General features: G+C 41.7%; 1 protein-coding gene across 1 annotated transcript; it reads right to left on the bottom strand.

Annotated features, from left to right (window-relative positions):
- Window positions 1-274: 274 nt before the first annotated feature.
- LOC126070956 (serine/threonine-protein kinase MARK2-like) lies at window positions 275-2733 on the bottom strand. The gene is made up of 2 exons (XM_049875279.1): window positions 784-2733; window positions 275-433 (listed from the first exon to the last, which is right to left on the bottom strand). The coding sequence occupies exons 1-2, from the start codon at window positions 2731-2733 to the stop codon at window positions 275-277; spliced, it is 2109 nt and encodes a 702-aa protein (XP_049731236.1).
- Between the last annotated feature and the right edge of the window lie 18303 nt (window positions 2734-21036).

Here is a 21036-nt window from a genome sequence, read left to right as displayed (position 1 = left end):
TCAGGTGGGACAAGCTCAAGGTCATACTTTGGCTCTTGTGGACTTGGTCTGATGTTCTTCAGCTTCAAGATGTTTCAGAAATAGACTGGAGGCCTTTCTTTCAAGTCATCTGTGTGTGGAGTTAAACCGACAACTTTCTGCTTTGCTGTTCAGTGCATCCCAAGGGACTCCAGAGAGATCTCGATGGCCGTGTTAGTGAATCAAGTGGCTTTCCCTATTACAAGCTTTCCTTTGTCTGTCTGAACGGATGAATTTGGGAGTGTTTGTTTTGTTTTCATGAATTCTTTGCTTCATGTTTGCTGCAGCGGATCTGTAGGAATCTGAGAGCAAAGACGAGGTGGAAGTGCTTAAACCTGGAGAGGCCAAGCTGTTGTCGCTGAAGTTTACGTGGAGGAACCAGCTCCATGGAGCCCAACGAGATGATGTGGAAGATCTGCCAAGTGTACAATGCCAACAGCTGCGAGTGGGATGTCTCCCAGGCATATGTGTTGCTGTGCACACTTGACGTGCAGGCCAAGAGGACTTTGTGCAGTGGAGGATGAAGGTATGCACACTGCCTTGATGATTGCTCAACAGGGTTCAAGTGAAGTGAATTTCGGGCACCTTTTTTAGGTGGGTTTTCCGAACATTGCCTTCAAAATTACAAAGGAGCTTAAACCTTGGAAGTCCTGTTTTCTCTCAGGCAGCTCTGCTGCCCCCATTTTAAAGTGCAAGGTCCCTGGTGATTTTTGAGACAATGCTATTGAAGGCCTCAGAGGCCCCTGAAATTCTCTTCACTTTTACCCCATTGAGAGTCCTCCGAGGCAGGGTGCACACCTCCATCCTCCACTGAATGAAGTCCTGTTGTCCTGGTGTGCCATTCATACACAGCAGTGTGTATTTGTGGGTGAGATCCCAGTCACAGCCATTGGCATCCAACACTTGACAGATCTCCTGCAGCATCTCGTCGGGCTCCAAGGAACTGGTGATCTTCATCCTCCAGGTAAATTTGAGAGAGCGTGGTTTGGCCTGTTGAGGTTTGATCATTTGTGCAGCTTTGCTGTCCGATGCTTTGTGGTCCTTTTTGTCATATGTAAAACAAAGGCATCTTCTCATGAGCTTAAAGAACCTCCCAGTGGCCTGCTTCCAGCCCTGGCTGCTGACAGAGGAAGAGGCTGGACTCACAGTCTGGGGCAAACTCGGCTGGTCAGGTAACTCATGCAGTTGCTCCTCAGAGGAAGAGGCTAGACTCACAGTCTGGGGCAAACTCGGCTGGTCAGGTAACTCATGCACCTGCTCCTCATTTACGGAGCTTAGATTTGACATTCCCTGGGTAAAACTGGTTTTCTCCGGGGCCCTGGCACTCTCGTTGATGGTGTAGGCTGAGGAGGAAGGCACAGAAACACACTGGGGTGGTGTGATGGGCTGTGGCACCTCACTGTTTCTCACCTTGGCATACAGGTCAGAGTCCTGGTTGGGCTGTGCCCAGGCTGTGGTAGATTGCTGCCGCAGGTGGGCCAGGGCCAGGGAGAATGATGGAGAAGTAGACACCATGGAGGTCCCCATCCCTCCCTCAGAGAGAGTGTTCAAAGCATCGCGGATGTAGTAACCAAAGGTGGGAATGGTGGGCTCGGTGTAACTACGCTGTTTGGGTTTAGGACAGACGGTAGGAGGCACTTCATGGGATGAGGAAGGAGTGTGGCTATCGGTGCAATGGGCTTCAGCCTGGGGTTCCAGGGTGCTGGTGTGGCTGTCAATCTCATATGTGTCGTGACGCAGGATCAGATAGGTGGCGTTCGCATCATTGTAATTGTGGTTCAACAGTGAGTCATGAATGTCTTCCTGCACGTAACCCGTGTTCACCGTCACCTCAGTGTGCCAGTGGTTATCGTAGTCTGGGAGTGGCTGCACATAGAGCTTTTGTTTTTCTTCATGGCTCACCTTCATCCATAGATGTGCTAGGATGTCCTCTAATGTGGCTCTCTTTCTTGGGTCACGAATGAAAATTTTACTGAGCAGGTGTTGACACTGGCTAAACATGTGGAAGGGAACGTGATATTGTCCCTGCAGCACCTGCTCTCGCAGCTTCGTCAAGGTCTTCCCACGAAAAGGCAGAGATCCAGTTACCATGAAGTATAGGATGACTCCCAGGCTCCACACATCCACTGGGGGTCCATCATACTTTTCTCCCTGAAGGAGTTCTGGGGCAGAATAAGGGGGAGTGCCACAGAAGGTATCCAACTTGCTCCCTGTGGTGAATTCAGTTCCTAAACCAAAGTCTGCAAGTTTGATGTTCATTCGCTTGTCCAATAGTAGGTTTTCTGTTTTCAGATCCCTATGAACAATTCCCTTGTCGTGGCAGTACTTCACCGCTGACACTATTTGTTGGAATTTCGTTTGGGCCTCTTTTTCGCTCATGAAGCCATGATTCACTAGGTGGTAAAAGAGGTCCCTTCCACTTGCATACTCCATCACTATATAGAGGGCGTGCTCATTCTCTATGACTTCAAACAGCTTTACAATATTTGGATGATGGAGATCCTTCATAATTTCTATCTCTCTGTATAGTCTGTGGAGGTCGGAGGACGTGTGCTGGATCTTGTCAATTATTTTAATGGCTACCTCTTGGCCGGTGATGACGTGCTGGGCCAGCTTGACCTTGGCAGATGCCCCCTTGCCGATGGTTCTGAGGAGGTGGTAGTGTCCCACATGAGTTTCCTCCACAGCAGAGAAGGCTAAGTGGCTCTGCAGCATGTTGGCTATGGTGCGAAGGCGTAGCGGGCTTTGGGATAAGAGGTGCCCTGGTGGTAGGATTAAAAACTTAAAAACCCAAAACCCTAAAAAGTGGTGACTAAAAACTTAATTAAATATGGAAAAAATGAGAAAAAGTTAAAATATAATCAAAAAGGTAAAATGAGAAAAGAGGAAGTAAAATTTTAAAAACTGATAAAAATAAGATAAATTGTATATATAAACAAAACAAGAAATCAATGAGAAAGATTCAAAAAAGGAATAAATAACATGAGGATAAGAAAAAATACAAAATAAAACAATAATAGTAAGATGATAAAAAAATTAACAAGTACATAGAAAAAAAGAAAAATTGAGGATGTAAAGGAAGAATAAAATGAAAAACGAATGAATGCAAATGAGGAAAAACAAAGAGAAAATAAGAATAGCTGGCGAGGAAATAGAAAAACCACAATTTAAAGAGAAAACAAGCCAAGTTTGGTCACGATGTCTCAGGTCACTGAAAGAGCTTCCTGAGCCAGAAAGACCACAAACCTAGGTTTCCAGGGACTTATATAGGGGCTTGGAGTTCCAAAGAATTGGCTCCTTATGAGGTCACCACAAGAAATGGACCAATAAAAACGGGGGGTAATTGACTGTGCTTTTTGCTCTCAGGGATTCTTTACTCATTTTTTTTAGAAGAAAAATGTGTGTGTGTGTGTGTGTGTGTGTGTAGAGCGAGAATTCCACAGAGCTTTTCTTTCCTTTTTATTGATCTTCATGTTATTTTTTTATTGTGTTCCAAATATACATAATAAAACACGCCATTTCAACAATTTCTACATGTGCATTTGTTACATTGCTTATATTCAAGCTGTGCAAGCATTTCACGGTTTATGTTCCAAATCATTCCACTACCTTTCACATAAACTCAATGATCCTAATCAAAAACTCTTCCTTCCCCCTCCCTGTCACCCCTGGTAACCACTAATAACCTTTGTTTTGTGTATATTTGCTTATGTCCTATAAGTGAGATCAGAATGCATCTCTCCTTTTCTGACTGACTGACTTTTCTCAGCTTGGTGTTTTCAGGCTTCATCCATGTTGTCGTATGCATCAAGACTTCATTTTTGGGAGTGTGTGTAATATTCCATTGGAAGTCCCTGGCTTGCACCAACAGTTAATTGCTCATCTACTAGTTTGGGGGTTCAAACCCACCCAGAAACTTCTCAGAAGACAGGCCCGGTGATCTGCTTCTGAAAGGTCAGAGCCTTGAAAACCTTGTGGAGCAGTTCTACTCCATTGTGTGTACGTACCAAAGTTTGTGTATCCATTCACCTGCTGATGGACATTTTGGCTGTGTTCATCTTTTGCTTCTTGTGAAAAGTGCTGCAGTGAACAGTTGTATATAGATTTCCGCTTGCGTTCCTGCCTTGCATAGTGGCTGTTGTTGTTATTAGATGCTGTCGAGTTGATTCTGACTCATAGCGACCCTAGGTACAACACAACAAAACACTTCTGGGTCCTGCCCCATCATCAGAATTGTTGCTGTGTTTGAGCCCATTGTTGCAGCCACTGTGTCAGTCTGTCTTGTCAAGGTCTTCCTCTTTCTCCCTAACCCTCTACTTCACTAAGTGTCTTAGTTACCTAGTGCTGCTATAACAGCAATACCACAAGTGGATGGCTTTAACAAACAGAAATTTATTCTCTCCCAGTCTACAAGGCTACAAGTCCAAACTCAGGGTGCCAACTCCCAGGGAATTCTTTCTATCTTTGTTGTTTCTGGGAGAAGGTCCTTGTCATCAATCATTTTCTCCTGGCCTAGGAGCTTCTCAGCACAGTGACCGTAGGTCCAGAGAATGTGCTCTGCTCCTGGCACATCTTTCTTGGTGGCATGAGGTACTTATATCTCTCCGATTACATTTCTCTCCTTTTATCTCTTGGAAGATAAAAGGTGATAGAGGTCACACCCCAGGGAATCTCCCCTTCCATCGGATCTGGGCTGTGACTTTCATAAACGCGTTTCATCCCTTTCTATTCAATCCATGACATTCCACCTTGTTGTTGTTAGGTGCCATCGAGTCGGTTCTGACTCATAGTGACCCTATGCACAACAGAGCGAAACACTGCCCGGTCCTGCGCTATCCTTACAATCGTAGTTATACTGGAGCTTATTGTTGCAGCCACTGTGTCAATCCACCTCATTGAGGGTCTTCCTCTTTTCCGGTGACCCTGTACTCTGCCAAGCATCATGTCCTTCTGCAGGGACTGATTGCTCCTGACAACGTGTCCAAAGTATGTAAGATGCAGTCTCACCATCCTTGCCTCTAAGGAGCATTCTGCTGCACTTCTTCCAAGACAGATTTGTTTGTTCTTTTGGAGGTCCATGGTATATTCAGTATTCTTCGCCAACACCACAATTCAAAGGTGTCAGTTCTACTTTGGTCTTCCTTATTCATTGTCCAGCTTTCACACGCGTATGATGTGATTGAAAATACCATGGCTTCGGTCAGGCACATCTTAGTCTTCAGGGTGACATCTTTGCTCTTCAACACTTTGAAGAGGTCCTTTGCAGCAGATTTGCCCAATGCAATGCATGTTATGATTTCTTGACTGCTGCTTCCATGGGTGTTGATTGTGGATCCAAGTAAAATGAAATCCTTGACAACTTCACTCTTTTCTTCGTTTATCATGATGGTGCTCATCAGTCCAGTTGTGAGAATTTTTGTTTTCTTTATGTTGAGGTGTAATCCATACTGAAGGCTGTGGTCTTTGATCTTCATCTGTAAGTGCTTCAAGTCCTCTTCACTTTCAGCAAGCAAGGTTGTGTCATCTGCATAACGCTAGTTGTTAATGAGTCTTTCTCCAATCCTGATGCCCCATTCTTCTTCATATAGTCCAGCTTCTCGTATTATTTGCTCAGCATGCAGATTGAATAGGTATGGTGAAAGAATACAACCCTGATGCACACCTTTCTTTACTTTAAACCAATTAGTATCCCCTTGTTCTGTCCAAAGAACTGGCTGTTGATCTATGTAAAGGTTCCTCAAGAGCACAATTAAGCGTTCTGGAATTCCCATTCTTTGCAGTGTTATCCATAGTGTGTTATGATCCACACAGTCGAATGCCTTTGCATAGTCAATAAAACACAGGTACACATCCTTCAGGTATTCTCTGCTTTCAGCCAGGATCCCTCTGACAGCAGCAATGATATCCCTGATTCCACATCCTCTTCTGAAACCTGCCTGAATTTCTGGCAGTTCCCTGTCGACATACTGCTGTAGCCGTTTTTGAATGATCTTCAGCAAAATTTTCCTTGTATGTGATATTAACGATATTCTATAACTTCCACATTCGGTTGGATCACCTTTCTTGGGAATAGGCATAAATATGGATCTCTTCCAGTCAGTTGGCCAGGAAGCTGTCTTCCATATTTCTTGGCATAGACGAGTGAGCACGTCCAGCGCTACATCTGTTTGTTGAAACATCTCAATTGATATTCCATCAATTCCTGGAGCCTCGTTTTTCGCCAGTGCTTTCAGAGCGGCTTGGACTTCTTCCTTCAGTACCATCGGTTCCTGATCATATGCCACCTCTTGAAATGGTTGAATATCAACTAACTCTTTTTGGTATAATGACTCTGTGTATTCCTTCCATCTTCTTTTGATGCTTCCTGCATCGTTTAATATTTTCCCCATGGAATCCTTCACTATTGCAACTCGAGGTTTGAATTTTTTCTTCAATCCTTTCAGCTTGAGAAATGCCGAGCGTGTTCTTCCCTTTTGGTTTTCCATCTGCAGCTCCTTGTACATGTCATTATAATACTTTGTCTTCTCAGCTGCCCTTTGAAATCTTCTGTTCAGTTCTTTTACTTCATCAATTCTTCCTTTTGCTTTAGCTGTTCGACGCTCAAGAGCAAGGTTCAGAGTCTCCTCTGACATCCATCTTGGTCTTTTCTTTCTTTCCTGTCTTTTCAATGACGTCTTGCTTTCTTCATGGATGATGTCCTTGATGTCATTCCACAACTCCTCTGGTCTGCGATCACTAGTGTTCAATGCATCAAACCTATTCTTGAGATGGTCTCTAAATTCAGGTGGGGTATATTCAAAGTCATATTTTGGGTCTTGTGGACTTGCTCTGATTTTCTTCAGTTTCAGCTTGAACTTGCATATGAGCAATGGATGGTCTGTTCCCCAGTCGGCCCCTGGCCTTGTTCTGGCTGATGATATTGAGCTTTTCCATCATTTCTTTCCACAGATGTAGTCAGTTTGATTTCTGTGTGTTCCATCTGGTGAGGTCCATGTGTGTAGTCACTGTATATGTTGGTGAAAGAAGGTATTTGTAATGAAGAAGTCATTGGTCTTGCAAAATTCTGTCATTTGATCTCCAGCACTGTTTCTATCACCAAGGCCATATTTTCCAACTACTGATCCTTCTTCTTTGTTTCCAGCTTTCGCATTCCAACCGGCAGTAATTTTCAATGCATCTTGATTGCATGTTAGATCAATTTCAGACTGTAGCAGCTGATAAAAATCTTCTCTTTCTTCATCTTTGGCCCTAGTGTTTGGTGCGTAAATTTGAATAATAGTCGTATTAACTGGTCTTCCTTGTAGGTGTATGGATATTATCCTATCACTGACAGCGTTGTGCTTCAGGATAAATCTTGAAATATTCTTTTTGTTGATGAATGCAACACCATTTCTCTTCGAGTTGTCATTCCCAACATAGTAGACTATATGATTGTCCGATTCAAAATGGCCAATACCAGTGCATTTCAGCTCACTAATGCCTAGGATATCGATGTTTATGCATTCCTTTTCATTTTTGCCAATTTCCAATTTTCCTAGATTCATACTTCATACATTCCAGGTTCCAATTATTAATGGATGTTTGCAGGTGTTTCTTCTCATTTTGAGTCGTGCCACATCAGCAGATGAAGGTCCCAAAAGCTTTATTCCATCCACGTCATTAAGGTCGACTCTACTTTGAGGAGGCAGCTCTTCCCCAGTGATCTTTTGAGTGCCTTCCAACCTGAGGGGCTCATTTTCAGGCAGTATATCAGACAGTGTTCCAGTGCTATTCCTAAGGTTTTCACTGGCTAATGCTTTTCAGAAGTAGACTGCCGGGTCCTTGTTCCTAGTCTGTCTTAGTCTGGAAGCTCAGCTGAAACCTGTCCTCCATGGGCAACCCTGCTGGTATCTGAATACCAGTGGCATAGCTTCCAGCATCACAACAACACAAAAGCCCCTACAGTATGACAAACTGCCAGACACGTGGGGGTTCCAGCTGTAGACCCCCAAAATTCATGTCCTTGCCACATGTAAAACACTTTCACCCCCTTATATCATCCCAAAAGCCTTAACTCCAAGTCCAAATTCTTTCCTGTCGCATAATTTCTCTTCATCTGTGAAATCTAGAAGTTTTTTTGCTTTCAAAGTAGAATAATGGAACAGGCACAGGGTAAACCTTTCTATTAGAAATGGTAGAAATTGGAGGGAACGAGGAGATGGGGTCATCACCAACAATTTACATTACCTCTCAAGGGTCGAAAATAACCCTCTGTTCTCAGAGACCATCTGGGTAATGGCTCTGCCCTCCAGATACGAAGTGTTGGCTACAATCTCTGAATTCTGGCTGGAGTCCCCTAGGGCTTGAACTTCAACTCTACCTCCCAGGCCCACGGGAACGGCAACTCTGTTCCATCAGCTTTGGGCAGCCCCATTCTCCTAGTCCATCTGAGTGGCGACTCTATCCACTCGGCCTTAGCAGACCCCATTCTTCTGCCCTTTGAGCATGGCAGCCCTGCCCCCTCAGCTTTGGTCAGTGAATCTGGCCCAATCCTTTAGCAAAATATTACTTTCATGTGATGTTAGTGACACTGTTGGATAAATTCCACATTCTGTTGGATCACCATTCTTTAGAATGGGCACATATATCTCTTCCAGTTTGTTGGCCAGTTAGCCAACATCCAAATTTCTTGCCATAGATGCGTGAGTACCTCCATTGCTGCATGCATTTGTTGAAACATCTCAACTGGTGCTTAATTCCTAGAGCCGTGTTTTTCACCAATGTCTTCAGTGTAGCCTATGTTTGAGGCCATTGTTGATGCCACTGTGTCAATCCATCTTGTTGAGGCTCTTCCTCTGTTTTGCTGACCTTGTCCTTTAGCAAACATAATATCCAGGAGGATTGGTCCCTCTTGGTAACCCGTCCAAAGTAAGTGAGGCTAAATTTTCCCATCCACCGTCTAAGGAGCATTCTGGCCATACTTCTGGTAAGATCTATTTGTTTATTTCAGCAGTCGATGGTATATTATTCAATATTCTTTGCCAACACTATCATTTAGGTGTCTGTAAAGACTCTAACGATCCCTGGTGGTGCAGTAGTTAAGCACTCAGCTGCTAAGGAAAAAGTCAGTGGTTTGAACCCACCAGCCCCTCCGTGGAATAAAGACGTGGCAGTGTGTTTCCATAAAGATGAAAGCCTCAGAAACCCTGTGGGGGCAGTTTTCTGTCTGTAATGTCACTATGAGTTGGAATTGATAGCTATGGGTAAAGACTTTTACTCTGTGAGATTAAGGTGAGAGTAAGAGATGAAGCAAGCTCAGATTTTGGCCAGTCCAAATGGAAGTCCAAAGCCAAGCCACCCCTGCCAAAGCAATGTGTGGGAAAGGAACCCAAGACTGTGTCGAGTTTGGATTTGGGTGAGGATCTGGAGTCTGACCTGAAATTAGATTCTGCAGGCATGGAGGCACAACTACTAGAGTGAGGGCATGTGGAGTTCAATTTATTAATGGAGTATTAGCTCATGCCTGTCTCACAGTGGGTGTAGTGGGTCCCCGAACCCATACTGTAGTGATTTCCCCAGATCCAGAATGCGTAATTGGAATAGTCATGCTCAGCAACTGGCAGAAGCCACATGCTGGCTCCCTGACACATGGAGCGAGGGATACTATGGTAGGAAAGTCTAAGTAGAAGCCATTAGAACTGCCCCTACCTAGGAATATAGGAAACCAAAAGCAATGCTGCATTCCTGGAGGGATTGGAGAGATTACTGCCACCATCAAGGATTTGAAGAATGCAGGGGTATTGATTCCCACCACATCCGTATTGAACTGGCCTGTTTGTCTCGTGAAAAAACAAATGGATCTTAGAGAATGACAGTGGATTATTGAAAACTTAACCAGGTGGAGACTGCAATTGCAGCTGCTGTTCCAGATGTGGTTTCATTGCCTTAGCAAATTAATATATCTCCTGGTACCTCCTATGGACCTGTTGATGTGTGTAATGCCTTTTTCTCCATACCTGTTTCGAAGGACCTCCAGAAGCCATAAGCCTTCAGCTGGCAAGGCCAGCAGTACACCTTTACTCTTCTGCCTCGGTGGTGTATCAACTCTCCAGTCTCATGTCATTTCAGCCTGAAGGGATCTCATTACCACCAAGCAAGAAGAGAGAGAAGAGGACTGCCTACTTTGGACACAGGGTCCCTGCACTGAGAAGCTCCTGGACCCAGGGTAAGATTGATGACAAGGACTTTCCTGGAGAGCCTTCCCTTGGAGCTTGTGCCTGAATTTAGCCTTCTAGCCTCCTAAACTGTGAGAGAATAAATTTCTTTTTGTTAAAGACATTTTCTTGTGGCATTTTTGTTGTAGCAGTGCTAGATATCTATGGCAGAATTCAAAGCCAACCTTCTTTGAGTAGAATATTTACACAGCTACAGGTCTCCTGTTGCTGTATTTATCATCTATCCTTGTTAAAAAGTTGCGGTGCTATTAAATTTTTTTGCTAAATTTTTAAACACAAATAAAAATGTTAATCTTGGAAATTTGCTGTAATTCCATTGGCATGTATATTTTATTACCACAGCAATTCTGAGACTCAAAATATTTTTTATCGTACTAGCTTTATGTGTAGTATTTGGGGGAAGAATTAAGAGAACAGAGAATTTCGAAATGGGTAATCCAAAGCATGAGATCGCAAACACTGTCATGAACTGGGGTTTGAGTCATAAGACAGAAAAAGAAACAGTGAATGAATATTCACGTTCTCTTCTCCTCCTGCAGGAAGTCTGACATTGGCCTGCATCTTGCCACATCCATCTTGACCTCTCTGTGTGTTCAGTTCTTCACATTCTAACCAGAATATCCTTGCAAAAATAAATCAAATGACTCCCGTGTTTCCAATCCTTTCATGAATTCTCATTAGTTTTAGGAGAAGTTCCAAATTCTGAATGCAGCCTATTCAGTCTTCCATTATCTGGCGCCTAAAACTTCAGTTATTACTTTCCCTGTTTCACTCTCTGGACTGCAATCATAAGGAAACTGCAAATACCCTGTCATCTCTACTGTTCCATTCATCCTAAATTCTCCCTCTCCAGCCCCGACTGCTAACTAGATTTTACCAATCTTTCAGGTCTCTGATCAAATGTAACTTCTTCAGAAAGTATACTTCGGGGCCATTACTGTTCTTCCTCACAGCATCTGGGATTCTCTTTATACTCCTTCTCACGTGTCAATTATTTGTGCAACAATATAGAGGTTTTCAGTGGTATATAGGGCTAACGTGTCTGCAGATGCATTGTCATAGGCCCGTTTGTGATCTACACAGCTTGTTGCCTCAGCATTCATTAATCCCTCCTAGCTACCTGCCCACCCAAGTTCTCACATGGCCATTCTTATCTTGTCACATGGTCTCTCGACAGTTGTAGCCTCCACCCTCCCTGAGGACTCCAAATGCATATCTCTAGACAGGATCACTCCAGATTGTTAGATTCTCCACATGGAAGTTTAATAGATACATCAAGTTTGACATGTTCAAAATCCTAATCCTTGTTTTTATTGTTAGATCTCATTGAGTCAATTGTGACTCATAGCGATCCTGTGTACAACAGAGTGAAACACTGCCTGGTCCTGCACCATCCTCACAATCATTGTTATGCTGGAGCCCACTGTTGCAGCCACTGCGTCAATCCATCTCGTTGGGGGTCTTCCACTTTTTCGATGACCCTCTTGTTGACCAAGGTTGATATCTTTCTCCAGGGACTGATCCCTCATGATAACATGTCAAAAGAAAGTGAGACCAAACCTGGACATTATTTCTTGGAATGAGCATTCTGGCTGTACTTGTTCCAAGACAGATTTGTTTGTTCCACCAGTAATCATGGCATATTCAATATTCTTTGCTGATACTGTAATTCAAAGTTATCAATTCTTTGGTCTTCCGTAGGCATTGTCCAGCTCTCTCATGCATGTGAGATACTTGAAAACAGCATGGCTTGGTAAGATGCACCTTAGTTGTTAAAGTGATAGCTTTGCCTTTTAGCACTTTAAAGAGGTCTTTTGCAGTAGGTTTGCCCGATGCAATACGTCATCTGATTTTTAAAAAATTTTTTTTGTGCTTTAAGTGAAAGTTTAGAAATCAAGTCAGTGTCTCATACAAAAATTTATACATACTTTGCTATATACTCCTAATTGCTCTCCTACTAATAAAACAACACACTCCTTCCCTCCATTCTCTCTTTTCGTGTCCATTCAGCCAGCTTCTGACCCCCTCTGCCCTCCCATCTCCCCTGCATACAGGAGATGCCAACATAGTCTCATGTGTCCTCTTGATCCGAGAAGCTTCTTCACCAGTATCATTTTCCATCCCATATTCCAGTCTAATCCCTGTCTGAAGAGTTGGCTTTGAGAATGGTTCCTGTTTTGGGCTAATAGAAGGTCTGGGGACTGTAGCCTCTGGGGCCCTTCTAGTCCCATTCTGACAATTAAGTCTGGTCTTTTTATGAGAATTAGGGGTCTGCATCCCACTGCTCTCCTGATCTCTCAGGGCTTCTTTGTTGTGTTCCCTGTCAGAGGAGTCATCGGTTGTGGGCAGGCACCATCTAGTTCTTCTGGTCTCAGGCTGGTGTAGTCTCTGGTTTGTGTGGTCTTTTCTGTCTCTTAGGCTCATAGTTACCTTGTGTCTTTGGTGTTCTTCATTCTTCCTTGCTCCAGGTGGATTGAGACCAGTTGATGCATCTTAGATGGCTACTTGCCAGCGTTTAAGACCCCAGAGGCCACTCTCCAAAGTGGGATGCAGAATGCTTTCTTAATAGGTTTATTATGGCAATTGACTTCGATGTCTCCTGAAACCATTGTGTCCAAACCCCTGCCCGTGCTACACTGGCCTTTGAAGCATTCAGTTTAATCAGGAAACTAATTTGCTTTTGGATTAGTCCAGTTGTGTTGACCTTTCCTGTATTGTGTGTTGTCTTTCCCTTCACCAAAAAAAAAAAAAAACTTATCTACTATCTAATTAGTGAAAACCCCTTTCCCTCCCGCCCTCCATCCACCCTCTTATAACCATCAAAGAATATTTTCTCCTCTGTTTAAACTATTTCTCCAGCTCTTATACTAGTGGTCTTACACAATATTTGTACTTTTGCATCTAATTTCACTCAGCATAATGTCTTTCAGATTTTTCCATGTTATAAAAAGTTTCATGGATTCATCATTGTTCTTTATTGATGTGTTGTGTTCCATTGCGCAAATATACCATAATTTATTTATCCATTTACCCTTTGATGGCCACCTTGGTTGCGTCCAACTTTTTGCTGTTGTAAAGAGAGCTGCAGTGAACATGGGTGTGCATATATATGTCGTGTAAAGGCTCTTATTTCTCAAGGATGTATTCCAAGGAGTGGGATTGCTAGATCGTATGGTAGTTCGATTTCTAGTTTTTTAAGGAAGCACGAAATCAATTTCCAAAGTGGTTGTACCATTTTACATTCCCACCAGCAGTGTATAGGTGTTCCATTCATTCCACAACCTCTCCAATATTTATTCCTATGTGTTTTTTGGATTAAAGCTTGCCTTGCTGGAGTGAGATGGAATCGCGTTGTAGTTTTGATTTGCATTTCTCTAATGGCTAATGATCATGAGTATTTCCTCATGTGTCTGTTAGCTACCTGAATGCCTTCTTTAGTGAAGTGTCTGTTCATATCCTTTGCCCATTTTTAATTGGATTATTTGTCTTTTTGTAGTTGAGTTTTTGTAGTATCATGTAGATTTTACAGATGAGGCGCTGACTGGAAATGCCATAGGTAAAAACTTTTTCCCAGTCTGTAGGTAATCTTTTTACTCTTTCGTGAAGTCTTTGGATGAGCATAGGTTTTTGTTTTTTAAGAGCTTCCACCAATCTAGTTTTTCTCCTGCATTGTTAGTAATGTTTAGTATACTGTTTATGCTATGTATTAGGGCTCCTAATGTTGTCCCTGTTTTTTCTTCCATGATCTTTATCATTTTAGATTTTATATTTAGTTCTTTGGTCCATTTTGAGCTTGTTTTTATGCATGGTGTGAGGCATGGGCCTTGTTTCATTGCTTTGCAGATGGCTATCCAGTTATGCCAGCACCGTGTGTTAAAAAGATTGTCTTTTCCCATTGAACTGACTTTGGGCCTTCGTCAAATATCAGGTGCTCATATGTGGATGGATTTATGTCTAGATTCTCAATTCTGTTCTGCTTGTCTATGTATGTGTTTTTGTACCAGTACCAGGCTGTTTTGACTACTGTGGCGGTATAATAGGTTCTAAAATCAGGTAGAGTGAGGTCTCCCACTTTGTTCTTGTTTTTCAGTAATGCCTTACTTATCTGGGGTCTCTTTCCCTTCCTTAAGAAGTTGGTGATTTGTTTCTCCATCTCATTAAAAAATATCATTGGAATTTGGATCGGAATTGCATTGTATCTATAGATGACTTTTGGTAGAGTAGACATTTTCACAATGTTAAGTCTTCCTATCTGTGAGCAAGGTATGTTTTTCCACTTATGTAGGTGTCTTTTGGTTTCTTGCAGTAGTGTCTTGTAGTTTTCTTTGTATAGGTTTTTGCATTCTGGTAAGATTTATTCCTAAGTTATTTTATCTTCATGGGGGCTGATGTAAATGGTATTGATTTGGTGATTTCATCTTCAGTGTTCTTTTTTTTTTTGGTGTAGAGGATTCCAACTGATTTTTGTATCTTTATCTTGTGTCTTGATACTCTGCTGAACTCTTCTATTAGTTTCAGTAGTTTTTTTGAGGATTCTTTAGCTTTTTCTGTATATAAGGTCATTTCATCTGCAAATAGAGGTACTTTTACTTCTTTACCAACCTGGATGCACTTTATTTTTTTATCTAGCCTAACTGCTCTGGCTAGGACCTCCAGCACAATGTTGAATAGGAGTGGTGATAAGGGGCATCCTTGTCTGGTTCCCTTTCTCAAGGGGAATGGTTTCAGAATCTCTCTGTTTAGGATGATGTTGGCTATTGGCTTTGTATAAGTGCCCTTTATTGTTTTGAGGAATTTTCCTTCTATTCCTATTTTGCTGAGTGATTTTATTATGAATGAGTGTTGAACTTTGTCAAATGCCTTTTCTGCATCAATTGATAAAATCATGTAGTTCATTTATTTTGTTTTATTTATATGAGGAATTATATTAATTGTTTTTCTAATGTTGAACCATCCCTGCGTAAGTGTTATGAATCCCACTTGGTCATGGTGAATTATTTTTTTGGTATGTGTTGTTGAATTCTGTTGGCGAGAATTTTGTTGAGGATTTTTGCATCTAAGTTCATGAGGGATATAAGTCTGTAATTTTCTTTTCTTGTGGTGTCTTTACCTGGTTTTGGTGTCAGGGATATGTTGGCTTCATAGACTGAGTTTGGGAGTATTCTTTCTTTTTCTATGCTCTGAAATACCTTCAGTAGTAGTGGTGTTACTCCTTCTCTGAAAATCTGGTAGAACTCTGTAGTGAAGCCGTCAAGGTCAGGTTTTTTTTTTTTGTTGGGATTTTGATTTCCTTTTCAGTATCTTCTTTTGTTATGAGTCTATTTAGTTGTTCTAGTTCTGTTTGTGGTAGTTTAGGTAGGTAGTGTGTTTCTAGAAATTCCCAGATTTCCTCTAGGTTTTCAAATTTGTTAGAGTACAGTTTTTCATAGTAATCTGATATGATTCCTTTAATTTCACTTGGGTCTGTTATGATATCGCCCATCTCATTTCTTACTTGGGTTATTTGTTTCCTTTCGTCAGTCTGGCCAATGATTTATCAATTTTTTAAATTTTTTTCAGAGAACCAGCTTTTGGTCTTGTTAGCTCTTTCAATTGTTTTTCTGTTCTCTAATTCATTTAATTTTGCTCTAATTTTTATTATTTGCTTTCTTCTGGTGCCTGAGGGTTTGCTTCTTTCTATTTGTTCAAGTTGTAGGAATAATTCTTTGATTTTGGCCGTTTCTTCTGTTTGGATACATGCATTTCTTGATATAAATTGACCTCTGAGTACTGGTTGCCCTGTGTCCCAACAGTTCTGATAGGAAGTATTTTCACTGTGATTGGATTCTATGAATTTCTTTATTGCCTCCTTAATGTCTCCTATAACCCAGTCTTTTTTGAGCCTGGTATTGTTCAGTTTCCAAGTATTTGATTTTTTTTATCCTGGTTTTTCTGTTACTGATTTCTACTTTTTTGGTCTTATGGTTAGAGAAGATGTTTTGTAATATTTTGATGTTTTGGATTCTGCAAAGGCTTGCTTTATGACCTAATATGTGGTCTCTTCTAGAAAATGTTCCATGTGCACTAGGAAAAAAAGTATACTTGGTTGCTCATGGGTAGAGTGTTCTGTATATGTCTATGAGGTTGAGTTGGTTGTTTGTGGCATTTATTGTCTTTATTGAGCTTCTTACTGGATGTCCTGTCCATCACCGAAAATGGTGTGTTGAAGTCTCGTACTACGATTGTGGAGCTGTCTATCTCACTTTTCAATACTGTTAGGGCTTTTGTTTATGTATCTTGCAGCCCTGTCATTGGGTGCATAAATATTTAATATGTTTATATCTTCCTGGTATATTGTCCCTTTAATCATTATATAGTGTCTTTCTTTATCCTTTGTGGTGAATTTAACTTTAAAGTCTATTTTGTCAGAAATTAGTATTGCCACTCCTTCTCATTTTTGCTTGTTTTTCACTTGATATATTTTTTTCCATCCTTTGAGCTTGAGCTTGTGTCTCTAAGTCTAAGGTGTGTCTCTTGTAGGCAGCACATAGCTGCATTATGGTTTTTTGAATCAAATTTGCAACTCTTTGTCTCTTTATTGGTGCATTTAGTCCATTTACATTCAGTGTAATTATAGATAGGTGTGAGTTTAGTGTTGTCATTTTGATGCCTTTTTTTGTGTGTTGTTAACAGTTTCATATATCCACTTTCTTTTTTGTGCTGAGAAGTTTTTCTTTGTAAATTGTGTGTTCTGTTTTTCAGTGTAGTTGATTTTGTTTTTGCTGAGTCTTTATGTTTATCTTGGTTTTTATTTTGAAATATGGGATTGTTAGTCTTCTTTGTGGTTACCTTAATATTTACCCCTGTTTTTCTAAGTATAAACCTAACTCATATCTCCATGTATTGCCTTGATTTCCTTTCCATTTAGGAGATCTGTGCCTACTTTATTTAGTCTCTCTTTATTGATTATTGTCATCTTTCATGTAATGACATCAGCGATTCCTTGTTTTGAGCTTTTTTTTAATCTTATTTTTGTGATTTCCCTATCTGAGTTGATATTGGGATTCTCTGTTCTGTGTCCTAGTGTTGTGTTGATTTCTGATATTATTGATTTTCTAAGCAGAGAATTCCCTTTAATATTTCTTGTAGTTTTGGTTTGGTTTTTGCAAATTCCCTAAGCTTGTGTTTATCTGTAAATGACTTAATTTTGCCTTCCTATTTCATAGTCAGTTTTCCTGGATATGTGATTCTTAACTGGCAGTTTATCTCCTTCAATGCTCAATATATGTCATCCCATTGCCTTCTTGCCTTCATGGTTTCTGCCAAGTAATCTGAACTTATTGATTCTCTTTGTAGGTGACTTTTTGCATATCCCTGGCTGCTCTTAAAATTTTCTCTTTATCTTTGGTTTGGCAAGTTTGAGGATAATATGTCTTGGTGACTTTCTTTTGAGGTCTACATTGTATGGGGTTTGATGAATATCTTGAATAGATATCCTTTCTCCTTTCATGATGTCAGCGACATTTTCTACCAACAAATCTTCAGCTATTCTATCTGTATATTCAGTTATCCATCCCTGTTCTGGTATTCCAATCACTAGCAAGTTATTCTTCTTGATAGAGTCCCACATGATTCTTACGGTTTCTTCATTTTTTTTAATTCTTTTATCTGATTTTTCTTCAAATATCTTGGTGCCCAGTGACTTATCATCCATCTCCACAATTCTGCCTTCCAGTTCCTCAATTCTGCTGGTCTGACTTCCTATTGAGTTGTCTAATTCTGTAATTTTATTGTTAATCTTTTGGATTTCTGAATGGTGTCTCTCTGTGGATTCTTGCAGCTTATTAGATTTTTCATTATGTTCTTGAAGAATCTTTTTAATTTCTTCAACTGCCTTATCTGTGTGTTTCTTTGCTTTTTCTGTACATTGCCTGATTTCATTCCAGATGTCATTCCTGATGTCTTGAAGTGTTCAGTTTATTAATCTTTTGTATTTTATATCTTGCAATTCCAGAAATACATCTTCTTCTAGGAGAGACCTTTATTGTGTGTTTTGGGAGCTGTAGAAGTAATCATGGTCTGCTTCTTTATGTGATCTGATATCAACTGCTGTCACAAGCCATGTATAAGTTACTGTAATAATTGATATTATGTTTGCTCACTGTGTCCTATCTTTTTTTTGTTTTGTTTTAATATACCCAGGTAGGCTACTAGAGTGTGCCAACTTGATTATTGGAGCCTTTAAAGCACTAATGTCCTGTTACCAGATGGTTAGAGCTGTTACCAGGTATAAGAGCCTATGAATCCATTCGCTATTCTTGGATAGAATCAGTTCAGGTGTCCTGATAGTCGGTCACCTACTGTGTGGTATAGGCTCTCACCTACTGTCTTAGAGGAGTAGTGGTGATGGTTGTATGCACTGGCTTCTGGTAGTGGCAGGGGGTCACACTCTGAGGTGGGCAGGGTGGTGACAGCCTTCCCCCAAGTGTCATTTAACAAGGAGCCTCTCTGTTCTCTAGAGTGCTGTGGTGCATGGGCTCTGCAGGTGTACCTTAGGCACCCAGTGCTTATACCTGTAAAGACTCATAGGCACCACTATCCTCAGAGCCCTTTCACGGGTGGCTAGGTGGCGTGGGTAGAACCTTAGCCCTCAGGTTCCTGCCGTGGGTAGGTTAGGGCTCTGTTTAATAGGTAGAGTGGTGTCAGACCTCCAAAACCTGCCTCTCCACTGTGTTGCTGAAACAATTACAGTGAGACCTCCAACAGATTGGCCTTTGCATTATAATAGCCACCTGGTTCCATGCAGGGGTGAAAGCCAAAGTCTATGGATCGCTTATGCCTGGACTGGAGCCACTTCTGCTCTGGGCTTCCAGTTTAGGGGAGTCAGGTAAGTATTTTTCCCCTGTTTGTTCATTTGCTCCTTCTCCCAGGCCAGAAGAATGGGTCAGAGAGAGTGTGCTGCAAGTTCTGTCTCAGGCCCAGGGAATTCAAATGTTATTGAAGCTGGCTGGGGCAGGGGGATGAGGGAACAGATAGATAGGATAGAGAACTTTCAGAAGAAGGAGCTTTTAGATCCATGTGGTAAATTAAACAAAATCACATATCTAGTGTTAGAGCTCTGTTTTATCTCAGATTCCAGAGGCGTGTGGAGCCTGTGTGCATTGGCTGGGTCTCTGCCGAGATTACCCTGGGGGTTAGGGCTGCGTCCTGTGTTTGCCTTCTTTCCGTGAAGCAGCTTTGTCCCAAACCCCACCACCAGATCTGTGGCCGTCACACAACGGGCTTGGGGTGCTGGCCCTTTGCCTTTTTTTCCACTGAAGTAGCCACTTCCTAAACTCCACAGGTAGGTCCGCTGAAGGCACACCACAGGGTCAGGAATGCGCCTCTTTTGTTTGCCTTCGTTTGGTGATTTTGCCACGTCTCAGGAAGCTACCATCAGCCCCACTGCCTTCGCACCAAAGAATAGCACCAAGGAATCGGAGCTGAGGTGCTGAGCGGGCTCAGCAACTTGTCGCTGCTTCTGCATGGCCTCTAGCTCCACTGTCACTCAGGTCGATTCCTTAGTTCCGTGTTTGATGCTCAGGGTTTGTAGATTGTCACATATGTAATGGATTCACCTGGTTTTTCAGGTCTTTGTTGCAAGAGGGTTCAGTGGAAACTTCTGACTAGTTAGCCATCTTCGCCCTTTCCTTTTCATTTTTTACCATTTCCAGTTTTCCTGGATTCATACGTGGTACATTTCACATTCTGGTTATTAATGGATATTTGCAGCCCCATGTGTCTGTCAGTTTGTTATATTGTGGGGGCTTGTGTGTTGCTGTGATTCTGGAAGCTATGCCACTGGTATTTGGATGTGAGCAGTGTCACCCATAGTGGATAGGTTTCAGCTGATCTTCCAGGCTAAGACAGACTAGGAAGAAGGACCAGGCGGTCTACTTCTGAAAAGAACTCCCCAGTGAAAACCTTATGAATAGCAGTGAAACCTTGTCTGATACAGTGCTGGAAGATGAGCCCCCCAAGTTTGAAGGCAGTCAAAAGTCATTCCAGGGGTTCGGTAGTATATTTGAGAGGGCAGAAGAAAGAATCAACAAACTTAAAGAAAGGTCAATTGAGATTATCCAGTCAGAGAAGCAGAAGATGAAAAGAATGGGGGGAAAAAACCAAAGAACAAAACCAAAAAAAAAAAAAAAAAAAAAACAGCCTAAAAGACCTGTGGGATAACATCAAGTGTACCAATATACACATAATGGGAGTACCAGAGGGAAAGGAGAGAAAGGGGCCAGAAGAATATTTGAAGGAATAATGGTTGAAAAGTTTCCAGATTGGATGTTGTTGTTGTTAGGTGCCGTCAAGTCTGTTCCGACTCATAGCGACCCTATGCGCTGCCTGGTCCTGTGCCAACCTTACAATCGTTGTTGTGCTTGAGCCCATTGTTGCAGCCAGTGTGTCAATCCACCTCGTTGAGGGTCTTCCTCTTTTCCGCTGACCCTGTACTTTGCCAAGCATGACGTCCTTCCCCAGAGACTGATCCCTCTTGACAACATGTCCAAAGTATGTAAGATGCAGTCTCACCATCCTTGCTTCCAAGGAGCATTCTGGCTGTACTTTGTCCAAGACAGATTTTTTCATTCTTGTGGCAGTCCATGGTATATTCAATATTCTTCGCCAACACCACAATTCAAAGGCATCAGTTCTTCTTTGAAGAAGAATTGCATGTGAAAGCTGAAAAATGATTTAATGAAAGACATAAATTTACATCCAAGAAGCTCAATGAACTGTAAGCAGGATAAACTCAAAGAGATCCACGTAGAGACATGTTACAGAC

Source organism: Elephas maximus, chromosome 3 (assembly GCF_024166365.1).
Source record: "Elephas maximus indicus isolate mEleMax1 chromosome 3, mEleMax1 primary haplotype, whole genome shotgun sequence".
NCBI classification, from domain to species: domain Eukaryota; kingdom Metazoa; phylum Chordata; class Mammalia; order Proboscidea; family Elephantidae; genus Elephas; species Elephas maximus.
This window is presented reverse-complemented; position numbering and strand designations above follow the sequence as displayed.